Source organism: Plecotus auritus (assembly GCF_963455305.1).
Source record: "Plecotus auritus genome assembly, chromosome: 3".
In the NCBI taxonomy this organism is placed as follows: domain Eukaryota; kingdom Metazoa; phylum Chordata; class Mammalia; order Chiroptera; family Vespertilionidae; genus Plecotus; species Plecotus auritus.
In genome coordinates, this window is record NC_137772.1 from 148,469,358 (window position 1) to 148,484,050 (window position 14,693).

The following is a 14,693-nucleotide window of genomic DNA, read 5'->3' on the forward strand; positions in this document are numbered from 1 at the left end:
ATTTCTATTAATTCATTTTCAAAACTTTAATCTGCTGTTATCTAAATACTGGAGGCCCGGTGCAGAAATTCGTGGATGGGTGGGGTCTGGCTGGCCTGCCCTGATCAGGGCTGATCGGGTCAGGCTGGCAGGGGAGAGGGGCCACGGGTGGTTGGCCAGTCGGCCCTGCCCCCTGGTCGAACACCAGATCGAACTCCTGATGGAGGGGACAATTTGCATATTAGCTTTTTATTATATAGGATTCTAAATAGATCCTTTTATTCACTAAATTCCATTACCCCAAAACAAAGAATTTCAATATCCAATTACTTGAGTTTTTATCAAATCATTATCTCCCTTATATGTTCCCAGTACAAGGAAACTGCTCTTCTATGTTACACTTCAGAAGTTTAGTAATTGGGTGTTAAACAGACCCAAACGAGCAAGGAATAATTAGTTGCACATTCTATAATCCTAAAGCTTTTCTACAGTCTCAGAGAAAGTCTGAGTCAACATAGGGTATTCAATTGCTGCTACTGCTCTTATTGTCATCATTTGGTTAGCTGGTTAATTTGGTTTAATTTTGTTTTGCTTGTTTGCTTTTAGCAGAAAAAGACATATTTTTAAGATTTAGAGGGAAAATCCACTAAAGAAAATGTGTTTGAAGCTAAGAATGCACTTTAAACCAGGGGCTTGGAGAAGATAAGGAATTAGGGTCCAGAAGACAGAAGCATGAATTATGCTTGAGTTGAAGGAGAAACATTTCATTCCCTGAGAGTGGATAGATTCCCTCAGGCTAAATAAGAAATTTGGATTTTATTCTAAGAGTAATGGAACGTTCTTGGGATGTTTTCTGCAGGGGTGTGAAATTTGGGTGTATGGTTAAATTAAATATCCCATGCAATACTAAGATTAATTTCCTGTCTCTCTATTCCCCCTCCTCCCCTCTCTCATTTATGTAGTTTCTGGCCCACCCACATCTTCAGCTATATCCTTTCCCATTTTTTGGTGTGCCATTATACTCCAGACACAACTATCTTGCTGTTGCCCTTGTCAAGTTTCTTGCTGTTAATTGTCTAATGAAATTATTTGAGCTCTTACATCTGGTTAGTATTCCCCTGGACTTTTCAGCTACATGTGTCAATAAGTTCCCATTTTTGCATAATTCATTTTAGGTTGGGTTCAGTCACTAGAAACTGAAAGAATCTTTACTAATAACATCTGTCCCAAAATGGTAACTACTATCCCTCTTGAGCTTTTTTCTTTAGCTCTCCAAGACATTTTGTTCCCCAAATCAGTAATGCAAGGAAATTACAATCTCCCCAGCTTTGTGTATTTCACAAACAAAATGAAGAGATCCCCTAGATTTAGGGTTTAAACATTTAAGATCCAGACAGACAAAATAAACAACTAAAAATATTGGCCTTAAAACAAGTTGTGGAGGGAATTGTGGTAAATCACAGGGCAAATGTTCCATCTAAAGACAGCCTAACTTCAGGTGATTCTATCACAGTGAACATGGCAGAAGTATTCTGAATTTAGTAAGAAACAAAGAAACCTGAAGTTTTACCAGATACCCACTCATTTTTAAATGCTCCTGGATTTCTAGTCAGAATTATTAATAGTTTACAGGTCCAGCAAAGCCTGAGTGGTCAACACATAGCCTGTTTGTGCACCTTGACATTCAAGCTTTATCCAAGTAATTCATTAAAAATGACTAGCAAGAATTAAAAAAATTTTTAATTAAAAAATTACAAAAAAGGTATAGCATAATTTTATATTATTTATGTTTATGTAAACTAGAGGCCCAGTGCATGAATTTGTGCACAGGTGGGGTCTGGTCAGCCCAGCCCCAATTGGGGTGGATTGGGACCAGGTCTGTTGGGAGGAGGAGATGGTGGAAGGTTGGCTGGCAGGCCCGTCCCTGAATAGGGTCCAATCAGGGTCAGGCCTGCTGCAGGGAGGGGCCGCAGGCAATTGGCAGGTGGACTCCACCCCCAATTGGGGTGGAGGGGCCAGTTGGGGGAGGGGCCGGCCATGGGGAGGAGCTGTGGGTGGTGGAGCAGCTAGCCATGCCTCCAAATGGGGTGGGGCAGTCGATCAGGGGTCAGCGGATGGGGGAGGGGCTATGGGAGGTTGGCTGGCCAGCCCCACCTCCAAGTGGTGTGGGGGAGTGCTGATCAGGGACAGGGCTGGCTAGGGAGAGGGGCCTCGGGCTGATGGGGTGGTGGGGGCTGACCAAGGGTGGGGCTGAACATGGGGAGGGATTGTGGGTGGTGGGCTGGCTGGCCCTTCCCCCAAATGGGGTGGGAGGGCCGATTGGGGGCCAGTGGCCTGGTGGAGGGGCCATGCGTGGTTGGCCAGCCAAACCTGCCCCTGATTGGAGTGTGGGGGGGGGGGTGATCGGGGAGAGGGGACACAGGAGGTTGGCCGACTGGACCCACCCCCTATTGGGGTTGGGGGTCAATCAAGGGTGGGGCCAGCCAGGGGAAGGGGCTGTGGGAGGTTGGCCAGCTGGCCCCACTCCCTGATCGGGCGGTTCACTGGCCAGTTGTACTGGTCGTTATGGAGTTATGATTGCTGGCTTTTTATATATATAGATAGATGTGTTTTGCTCACCTATTTTACTCACTAAACTTGCCTTTTTAGTTTATAATTATGTTGTGATATTTATCATGTTTGATACCTATAGTTCAAGTTTATCCATTTTAACTGCTCTATAGTAGCCCATTCAATGAATATTCCTCATTTTTTATTAATTAATCTACTGTGGTTGGTAAGTTAGATCTTGTTGTGGCTGTGATGAACACTGCAATGAGCATTCAGGTTTATGCATCTTTCTGCTCAAGAATAAGTGTTCTATGAGGGTCTATAAATACATGTGAAAGCATGAAACAGTAAAACTTGTGTACCCTTGAACAAAATGACTATCAAGAAAGAGCAAAGACAGAGAACTTTTACCATCTCACTAGAAACCTCAAGTTAAAAGATCAAGAGCACCCTTTTACTCAACCATTCCCTCTATCGGTGTATCACTCATAATCTCAGTTTGGCCCCAATCTTCCATGTCTATAATGCTGTTTATCAACTTATTGATACAGTTAATTCATGCTGCCTCAGAGACTTCATATACTGTTTCCACTGAGATGCTCTCCTAACTTATGACTCTATCTTTACCACCTTCATTCTAAAATGGGAGTAAATTAATGAAATTTAAAATGGGCCTCTTCCCATCCTGACTATTAATCTATATCATATGCTCAAACCATTAGGTATTTGTAAAAGGGTGAAAATCTTTTAGAAAACTGGAAGAAATAGGACTAAACATACTTTTTAGCATATGAAAGGCCATTTTCTAAAGTACGCTTTCATGTTACAAGGGAAATTATTAGACTAATGACATTTGATAAAAAAATGTTGTTCAGAATTGTTTGACTGCCAAACATATTGCTTAGCAAGTGTCTTTAAATTATTTTACATATTACATTTTATCTCTAATTAGTCTATCATCATTTTAGCCTTCTATATATTTTATATCTCCCTGCAGAGTATAATAAACATCTGTCAAACTGATTCAGAATTGTTTTTCATAATTACTGCTAAGAAAAGTAAGAAACATTTCAAGGCCAAGATCTCTACATAAGCTAGAATTTTCAGCATCACTTTTATTTCACAGTCTTTTGGCTAAACTTATAGAGCATTAACTCAGAAGTTTTATACCCAAAGGAGAAAACTACTATTAAAATTTACTGATAATATAGAAGTAAAATGGCTAAATAAATCCAAGTTGAATACAAACATAAAGTAAATAAATAAGCTTTACATCAATCTACTTAATCCAAAGTGTATTTGAAGAATAAGCTTACTGTGCTCTAATAGGAATTTATTTGTTTAATAGTAGTTGCTCTAAAAATACAAGGGTTATGTATTGTTTGAAAACATCTTATCTAATAAAAGAGTAATATGCAAATTGACCATCACCCCAACACACAAGATGGCTGCCCCCATGTGGTCAAAGATGGCTGCCTCCATGTGGACACAAGATGGCCACCACAAGATGGTCAGCAGGGGAGGGCAGTTGGGAGTGACCAGGCCTGCAAGGGAGGGCAGTTGTGGGTGATCAGGCCAGCAGGGGAGAGCGGTTGGGAGGGACCAGGCCTGCAAGGGAGGGCAGTTGGAGGTGATCAAACCTGCAGGGGAGGGCAGTTAGGGGAGACCAGGCCAGCAGAGGAGGGAAGTTGGGGGCGACTGGGCCTGCAAAGAAGGGCAGTTGGAGGGGTCCCAGGTCTGCAGGGGAGAGCAGTTGGGGGGGGGCAGGCCTGCAGGGGAGAGCAGTTAGGGGTGACCAGGCCTGCAGGGGAAGGCAGTTATGGGTGACCAGGCCTGCAGGGGAGGGCAGTTAGGGGCAAACAGGCTGTCAGGGGAGTGGTTAGGGGGTGATCGGGCTGGCAGGCAGAAGTGCTTAGGGCAGCCGTGGGCAAACTATGGCCCGCGGGCCGGATCTGGCTGTTCTATCTGGTTCTCTTGCTCTCCCCTCCGCTCCTTTACTTTGAATTTATATTAGTTCACACAAACACTCCATCCATGCTTTTGTTCCAGCCCTCCGGTCCAGTTTAAGAACCCATTGTGGCCCTCGAGTCAAAAAGTTTGCCCACCCCTGGGTTAGGGGCAATCAGGAAGGCAGGCAGGTGAGCAGTTGGGAGCCAGCAGTCCTGGATTGTGAGAGGGTTGACATCCCTCAAAGGGTCCCAGATTGGGGAGGGTGCAGGCTGGGCTGAAGGACACACACCCCTGTGCACGAATTTCGTGCACCGTGCCTCTAGTAAAAGTATAATTTATCAGTATAACTGAGGAAAAATACTTCTTAACCATATTGCTAGATGATAAAATTTATTTCACAAAGTGAACTTTAGAAGGAAAAGTTAATTTAGAATGTGATGGATGAAAACAGATTTCTGAGACATCCTCAAAACATACATGACTCACAAAGTAGTGGATATAAAATGATTGTGCATTATTCTTCATGAATTTTTTGTAAGGAAATGCTCATGACAAAGAAAGAAGTCATCCAATATAATAAATGTAATACGAAGCCTGCAGCCCTAGCTGGTTTGGCTCAGTGGATACAGCTCTGGCCTGTGGACTGAAGGATCCCAGGTTCAATTCTGGCCAAGGGCACATGCCCGGGCTGTGGGCTTGATCACCAGTGTGGGGAGTGCAGGAAGCAGCCAGTCAGTGGTTCTCTTTCATCATTGATGTTTCTATCTCTTTCTCCCTCTCCCTTCCTCTCTGAAATCAATAAAAATATATTTTTTTTAAAAAGGGAGAGGAACCAGATGGCAGCATAGGTAAACACCTGAACTTGCTGTCTTGCACAACCACATCAAAACTACAACTAAAGGAAAAACAGATATCATCTAGAACCACAGGAAGGCTGGCTGAGTGGAAGTTCTACAACAAAAAGGAAAGAGAAAAGCGCATCTAGACTGGTAGGAGGTGCAGAGGTGCAGAAGAGCAAAGGTACAGAGGCACGCGTGGAAACAAGCTGACAACTGGGTACGCTGTTATCTTTTTCAATCGAGAGGGAGATACAAACTCCTGACTGCTCTGAATTCCAGTACTGGGCAGACTCTGGGGACCCAAACTCATATGGGGAGAAACTGGACTGTCCGGCATCAGGCTGGAACACAAGGGCAGCTTTCTCTCAGAGGTGGTCTCAGCGATCATTGTTTCTGCATGGTGCCGCAGGACACAGAGACCCAGGGACTTATTCGGGGCAGGGCCAATGGGCAACCATTGCTGTTTGCTCCGCCCCTTGTGATTCCCTGAGATCACGCCCCACCCAATTTACAACCCCACCCAAGCTGTGCGCAGAGGTATTTGCATATGAATGGCCTGGCCTTTTGCAACCTAACCTAACAAACTGCAGCTGGGTCAAAGACCCCAGAGCTTCCAAAAGAAGGCCTAAGGCTGTTCAGGAGCCTGCATTGCTTCACAGCTGCACCTTATCTGGGCACCTCCAAACCCCAAACTAAGAGGAAGAATCTGCAGATCTCTTTGTAGCTCCTGCTGGATGACCTCAGGCAGGGGTTGACTTTGCACCTCCTTGGAGATCCAAGAGCCAGTGCACCCAGTGGTCAAAGTGAGACCACACCAGATTACAACTCTTCAGATCCATAAGAGACACACTCAGGGAGCAGACTCAGTGAGCATCAAAGCCCCACTGAAGCAAGTCCTGCCCCATAAGGGTGTTTCCAGCACAGCAGTTCTCCCATTGTAGACACAACTGGTCCTCACAGCCAATTGGTCTGGAGGTCAATCCCTCCCAGTGATACCAATAGCAATCAAGGCTTAACTACAACAAACTGTGCACACAGCCCACAAAGGGGTGCACCACCAGTGTCCACCTCAGGTGACTGGGGAGGCTGAGCCACTGGGCCCTATAAGACACCTAGCACACAAAGCCACTCTATCAACACAGGGAAGCAGCCAAAATGCGGAGACAAAGAAACAGGTCACAAATGAAAGAAATGGAGGAGAGCAAACTACTGGATATAGAGTTCAAAACCACGGTTATAAAGTTACTCAAGAATCTTCTAGAAACCTCCAAGAAATTTAGTGAGACCCTCAAGGATATGAAAAAGGACCAACTAGAAATTAAGCATACATTGACTGAAATAAAGAATAATATACAGAGATCCAACAGCAGACTAGAGAATCCCAAGGATCAAGTCAAAGATTTGAAATACAAAGAAGCAAAAAACACCCAACCGGAAAAGCAAAAAGAAAAAAGAATACAAAAATATGAAGATAGTGTAAGGAGCCTCTGGGACAACTTCAAGCGTACCAACATCCGAATTATGGGGATGCCAGAAGAGGAGAGAGAGCAAGATATTGAAAACCTATTTGAAGAAATAATGACAGAAAACTTCCCCTACATGGCGAAAGCAATAGACTTACAAGTCCAGGAAGCACGGAGAACCCCAAACAAGAGGCATCCAAAGAGGACCACACCAAGACACATCATAATTAAAATGCCAAGAGCAAAAGACAAAGAGAGAATATTAAAAGCAGCAAGATAAAAACAGTTAGTTACCTACAAGGGAGTACCCATACGACTGTCAGCTGATTTCTCAACAGAAACTATGCAGGCCAGAAGGGAGTGGCAAGAAATATTCAAAGTGATGAATAGCAAGAACCTACAACCAAGATTACTCTACCCAGCAAAGCTATAATTTAGAATTGAAGGTCAGATAAAGAGCTTCCCAGATAAGAACAAGCTAAAGGAGTTCATCACCACCAAACCAGTATTATATGAAATGCTGAAGGGTATTCTTTAAGAAGAGGAAGAAGAAAAAGGTAAAGATAAAAATTATGAACAACAAAGTGACAACAAATACATATCTATCAACAAGTGAATCTAAAAATCGAGTGAATAAAAAATCTGATGAACAGAATTAACTGGTGAATATAATAGAATCAGGGCCATAGAAAGGGAGTGGACTGACAATTCTTGGGGGGAAGGGGGTGTGGGGTGGGGGAAAAGACTGGACGAAAATCGAACACCTATGGGCGAGGACAATGGTGGGGGTAAGGGCATGGGGTGGGGTGGGAACCGGGTGGAGGGGAGCTATGGTGAGAAAAAAGAGGAACAACTGTAATAATCTGAACAATAAAGACTTATTTAAAAGTTAAAAAAAAGAAGAAGCCTGCATTTTGTGGACATAGTGAAAAGAGTAAATAACCAAAGATGCTGTTGTTGTTGTTTCTTAAAGTTATTATTGGAACAACTGAAACAGTGGAAGTAGAATTATGAGAGAAATAGAAACCCTGCTAATAATAATAGCCACAATTTATACACTATTTTAAGAGAACTATACAGGTAAATAAGTGTCAGAGTCAGGATTCAAACCCATGTCTCTTTGACTCAAAACCCATGTGCACTGTTATAATACCTGCCTCCTAATTTTCCCAATAAATCATATGAAAAAAATCCAAAAAAGGCATTAGTGATTGTGAAAGAAACAAGAATTATGACTATTCCTTAAACTACATGAGCTAAAGTTTCTAAAGCTTCCAATGAGTATCTTAGTGAGAAGATACTGGAAATTTAAAAATGTCTCTCTATACTTAATTATCATTAATATATATCTGAGTCTGTTACAGATAATATTCTTGAACATGCTGACATGTTTTTCCACTTTTGCTCTTTCTTTATGTGATCTTACTCCATTCAACCTGAGGCATCCTTTGTCTGGAAGAGCATCACTGCTCTTATGGCAGAGAGTCAAAGAGAAAAAGTCAATATCAATTTTTAACTCTTAAAATATACTTTTAGTTCATTCATCCATTCAAAATATGATCTCAATTATAAGCCAGGTGGCTTTCTGTTCTGGATATAGTAATAAACAAAGAAGTAAATCTTGAAACACAAAGGGTCTCTCTCTCTCTCTTTCTCTCTCTCTCTCTCTCTTTTTCCTTTCCCCTGCCTCCTCCCTCTCAAGCTATCTCTCTCTCTCTCTGTGTGTGTGTGTGTGTGTGTGTGTGTGTGTGTGTAAAATGAAACCAAATTTTGTAGAGGGAAAAATTTTTTCTACATTCTCTTTATACATCAAGAGTCAATCCTGTATGATTTGAGACCACAGAGTTTGATAAGTAATGATGGTGTAGAGAGGAAGGAGTATATAAAAAAATAAAGTTTTTATCAACCAAGAATAAAAATCTTATAAAATATAGATGTAATGTGCAAATGGTCATTACGCCGTGAAGCGTAACAACCCACTGTGTAACGACCGGATCACAGATCAGCAGGAGGGTGGGGAAGCAAGCTACAAGTGGGCGGTGGAGAGCTACAGGAGGGGGCAGGGCAGCAAGCTATGGGGCAGCGGGGAGGGGGACAGCGGGCGGAGAGCTACTGGAGGGCAGCACCGAGCTACTGGTGAGCTACTGGCGCACATATTCTTGCACAGGGCTACTAGTAAAAAAAATAAAAAGCTTTGCACTACTGAAAAAGAGTTAGAGGAAGAAAAGGGCAAAGCAATATAACTAGGGTGTCCTGGGATCTTAGGGTGATGGTAGAGTGATCAAAACATCCAAATAGGTTTGTGAAAGAAATCCCATTGTAAAGGACTTGTTCCTTCTCAGGATGAAGAGAAATGACAAGCCTCTCAGAAAATCTTTGTCTTCTATATAGTACCATGGCCAGCAAGACCTAAGGGCTCCTCTAGTGGACAATGAAGTGCTAGGGAAGGGTGTGGAAGTCACCTTCGCATCCTGCACACTGCAGATGCGGGAAGGGAAAACAACCAAGTGCCTCTGGGGGTTGAGACAGACATGCTGAGACCCAGGGCACTAGAATAAGCCTGGGGTTGGATCAAGGACAAAACAGAAAGTAAGAACATTGAAACTAGAAGCTATGACTGCAGGTCAGTACCTGAATGATTCCCCAGAAGCCAGGTCAGATAAATCACGGTATCACAGACTTGAAATTCCCTCACCCCAGTTTCATTGGACTGCCCCTGTACCTAGAATCTATCTTAGGAATGAAACAGAAAAGAAATACTCATAGAAAGAGGAAAGAAAAAGCACTGTTAGGGAGGTGAACTTTAAATTATTTACCCAAAAGCAATTGAACTAAATCCAGAGGGGTTGAGAAAAGAATGAGTTACCCTGAATCAGTGTCCTCACTTCCCACAGCAACATTACAAAAAGCACAAAGAACCAGTCACAGAACACAAGGTCATTTTATATAACATCTGAATTCATATAAACCATACAAAATTATATAGTCTTGCTATATTCTGGAAAGGTAGTATAATATAAATAAATGCCAATGCAATACGTCCTACTATCTTTTTATAAAGTTCAGAATTTTATAAAATAGATAACTTAGAATTATAGCTGAATTCCTAGAGTAAGTGGGTCTGATGGACTGTAACAGTTCATAACCAGAGAGAAAAGAAGCAGGTAGACAACACCCCACAAAATGCTATCTAACCTGTGTGTCTCTGTGTGTGCTGCACACATAATGCTAAAAACACCCTGATGCTTTAGTGAGACAAGCATAATCATTGCATAGAGAAGGGACTGGGAACCCTAGTCAGAAAAATCTTGACTCTCACTTTCATTAACTTATTTCCCTTTCAGTTTATTCTAACTCAGTAAAATGATGTCAAAATCTTAGAGTATCATGCTTAATTAAAAAAATCTGGACGTTATAATTGATTTATCTTTTTTTATCCCTGCAACAAATCCATCACCAAGTGCTGTCAGCTCTTCAGAACTTCAGTGGCCCATTTGTCTTTTCCATGGCCAATATCATCTATTGCAAAGACTACTAAAACAGCACCCCTACGAGGTTCCTGCTACACCTTTGGCTCCCTACAATTCATTCTCTATAAAGTATCCACAGTGCTTGAAATTCTCCAGTTAACTTCCATCGCTGTTAAAATGAAAACTGAATCCTTACTGTGGCTTGGCTACTGACCTCTGTCTGCCCCCCAGTATTACTCTCCTCTGTCTCTGTTACCCCAGAAACACTGACTTCCTTTCTTGTCTTAAAAATGGTAAGTTGTGTTTCCCTGCAGAGCCTATGCAGTTGGTGTTCCTTCTTCCTGGACAATTCCACCCTGCAGATCTTCCCATGACAGGGAGGTCGTTGTCCTCTTAAGATAACAACTCAATGCCTCTTTAAAGAGGATTTTCCCAAGCACCTAAGCAATAGTACAGTAGCCCTCTTTCCCTTGACTTTCCCTCATTTGTTTGTTTGTGGGTATATAACACAGTTATCCTTTTAGATATAAGCTCCTTGAGGGTAGGGGACTTACGTGTGTTTTCTTCAGTATTGTTAATTGAAGGCATTAAAAAATGAATAAATGAATGAATGAATATGGTAACAAGAGGAAAACAGTTAACTTCTTCCCACTGCTTCTCTTCCCACTAACATCATTCATGTCACTCCTAATTTCACCATAACTGGGAAAAATGACTAGGAATAAGTCAATGAAGAACATAGGGGATGTAGTCCTACACAGCAGTATATAAAGAGTTTAAAGAGAAAATAGGAAAAGAAAAATTTTAATTTAGGAGAAAAAAAGTAAATTTCTTTGAAATATTGTAGCCTCTCAACGCTGGATCTTCCAAGTCAGGAATCTAAAAGTAAGAAATGCCTATGCTCCATAAAATATTGTATAAAAATGTATTTTCTGAGTTCAGATTTTAAAATGCACTAGGATATATATTACATAACTGATGAATCCTTTTAAGAACATTAACATTGATGAAAATTAGGATTTTTATCTATTGAGTTTTCATGAAGTAGTACAGCCATATTGTTAATTGACAGGAGACACACTATAAGATTTTAACTTTTTCACAATTGATGTATAAATACGTAATCAGGTAAAAGTGATTAGAAAACAATAAACCCACTGCTTACTTTCAATAGAAAACTGACCTTAAGTAACAGATTTCTGAAGACATATATTTTAGTTAAATTTTAGTTAAAATGATTATATTTAAGAAAACTTAAAAAAAACAGTAATATAGAAAATAGTTGAGTAAAACTCAGGAAGAGTTTAAAATTATATTCTCTATTCACTTAAGTTGATGGATCAATAACTTAAAAGAGTAGAAATGTAGTATAATTATGCATAATACATAATTGTCTTTGTTTTAGTTACAAAAACTGTCTTATTTGACTATGCTTGGATTTCCACCATAATATGGGAAAAACTTGTTTCTTAATAAAAGCATATTAACTAGCCTATTAATAATCAGGTTCCAAAAGTAGTATCACATTTTGAAATAAAAAAAATAAACCACATTCCTATTATGTTACAGATTAATACTTGTTCTCAGAACTATTTCCAAAAAAGAAAAAAAAATTCTTACCAGACATAAACTGTGTAATAGAGGATAATTCCATTTGGCTCCACGGGTGGTTTCCATGACAACTTCACCCTGACACCAGACAACTGTTTCACAGAGAAGTCACGGGGGGGAGAATCAGGAGCTGAAAAGTTAGAGTAAAAGATGATGCATTTTAATAAACGTATATTAAAAAGGTTAAGATGAAGGTGCACAAAATTTTTATCATAAACTTTCTGGTAAATGAATCAGGTACAGTGTTTTTCTCCATGGGCATGAGAAACTCATGTTGACTTTCAAAATGAGATGATAAAAGAAGATTTTGCATGGTGGTGTTAGAACATCTGTTTCTGTGATTCAATGGAAAAAAACATTTCATGAGAAAAAAGAGCAAGGAGTATTTCACAGTGATTCACCTACTGCTCAAATACATCTTGATAAATTATCATTCTCTAATAAAAATGAAACTATGTGGTGAATAAATATAATATACAGTAAAAAAATAAAATAAAATAAAAGCTCCCTACAAAATAAAAATAGATGGGGGAAAAAATCCACATTTAAAAAGTGAAAGTGATAAGCATAACATTGGGAGAGCAGTTAAAATGACTGACGTCACAAATAAAAACTACACACCTCAATTTCAGTTGTGTTAATGTAAAATAAATATCGAAATCTGTTCACTTAGCCTTTGAAATTGAATAGTTTACAAAGGAAACACCAATGCAGCACACAAACAGGAAAATACAGCTTAGGGTCTACATCTCATTCTGCTATAATCGTGTAAGGAATCAAATACTTTAGCCACTCTAACTGAATAAGCACTAAAAAAATTTGCTGTAAACCAGTTAGCCAAGTGTATATTTCCATTTAGATAAAACATTTAGAATGGCATTTCTCAGTTATTAATAGTCCAAAACATTACTATACTGTGTTACAGTATAGTAATGTCTTGGACTATTAATATGCAACTTTTACATATAAAATGGTATAAATCACTAAAACTGATCATTGTTACAGTTTTACATGGAAAATGAACAAGTAGGAAGTTAATAGAAATTCTGGGAATTTTTTGAGATCTTCAAACAATGTTAATTTATTAATCTGTACATGTGCACATCACTTTTTCCAATAATTTGGATAAAATACTACCTGAATTATTTTTATTTTTTATTTTCTGAATAACCTTAGTTAGAGTTGTGTAGATACATGTGTCTCTGAGTGTTTTCTCATTATTTTGGTAACAACAATGTTTTTTTAAAAAAAGGTTTATTGAGCAGAGATGAGTTCTAAGAACTAATGATGACAGCTGTATTTGTATTTTCATTTGGTATTCCCACTGGCAGTACAATAAAAATGCTATAAAATACTGATTATCACAAGAATCCACATATCATTTGGAGATGCCTATTTCCCAAGACATGCATTACTTCTATCTGAGAGCTCTCACTTGTCAAAACAAAAGCTTATGCTATTTTCCCTAATATCTTTGCAAAACTTAACATTTTTATTATTGGAGAAAATATATTTCAATAAAAAATAACACTGATTTAAACATATGTTGTAATCAGGCATTTCTATTCCATACTATTCTTTAATATATTTATGTGGAACATGTGTTAATTCTTGGTGTTTTATACTTAATCTTACTATATCCTTGGATAATACATTTTTATGTAAAACTTTGTATTGCTTAATAAGTGTAATTAATATGATTATCTAAACAAAATACTGCACATCTATCATAGCCAGGTATTCAGATGCATAGTCAATGCACTGAAACTATTGACTTGAGAGGTAACAAGCTCTGACTGTTATAATCATTTTGGCATTTGTATAAAAATTAGAAAAATAAATGCAACGTCTTTTGCATTTTACTCAGTTCATCATGACAGAGAATATGAGAATACATGAGAAGGGTCTTCATAAGACTCCTACTCTCTGTGCCTGGCATGATCTTTCCTATCTCTCACCCTCCTTCTTTAGGCATCTTCCTTCAAGTCACAGTTTATACATAATTTTCTCAGCTGCACTTCCCAGATGTCTCAGAATAGCTAGAGTCCCTCTTTTTTCCTGGTGAATAATTTTGGGAACACTTATATCAATAATTATAAGTATTATTTGTGTATACATTTATTAAATTTGTATCTCTTCTACTGAACTGAAAGCTCCATGAGGGCAAGGAACTCCTAATATCCAAAAAAAATCAAACTTTATTCCTTCTCAATTTCCTTGCAGTGTTTTGATAAGGGGGTCTTCTTTACCCTTAGCAATTGTATCAATGACTAGGCCAAGGATTTGGATGGATGTTTACCTTGACTCTATTTTTAGCAAGCCAGGTATTCAGATGCATAGTCAATGCACTGAAACTATTGACTTGAGAGGTAATAAGCTCTGACTGTTTGAGATATATGTTCACTACTATCCTAGGCTCTTTCATATAAGATCTCAAATTCTCAGAACAATTTAATTAGAATACAAATAAAGAACTGGGCAAATAAATTATAACAGTTTTAATTCTTCTTTTCCAAGTTGGATGTATTTTATTTCTTTTTCTTGCCTGATTGCTGTACTAGGACTTCCACTACTATGTTGAATAAGAGGTGAAAGTGGATATCCCTGTCTTGTTCCTGATCTTAAGTTTTTCCCCATTGAGTATGATGCTAGCTGTGTGTTTGTCATATATGATCTTTATTATGTTGAGATATGAGCCCTCTATTCTCACTTTGCTGAAAGTTTTATCATAAACTAGAGGCCCAGTGCATGAAATTCGTGCACAGATGTGCATGTGTGTGTGTGTGTGTGTGTGTGTGTGTGTGTCCCTCAACCCAGCTTGCACCCTCTCC

At 39.4% G+C, this 14,693-nt stretch overlaps 1 protein-coding gene across 2 annotated transcripts in view; it reads right to left on the minus strand.

Moving 5' to 3' along the window:
- Positions 1–14,693, minus strand: part of PTPRQ (protein tyrosine phosphatase receptor type Q) — a gene marked incomplete at its 5' end in the record, with an annotated part of 279,161 nt that overhangs the window by 138,047 nt on the left and 126,421 nt on the right. For both annotated transcript variants that reach the window (XM_080660148.1, XM_080660147.1), the window contains one exon: positions 11,872–11,992. In XM_080660148.1, coding sequence (XP_080516274.1) covers positions 11,872–11,992 — 121 coding nt within the window. The remainder of the gene's footprint in view (positions 1–11,871; positions 11,993–14,693) is intronic.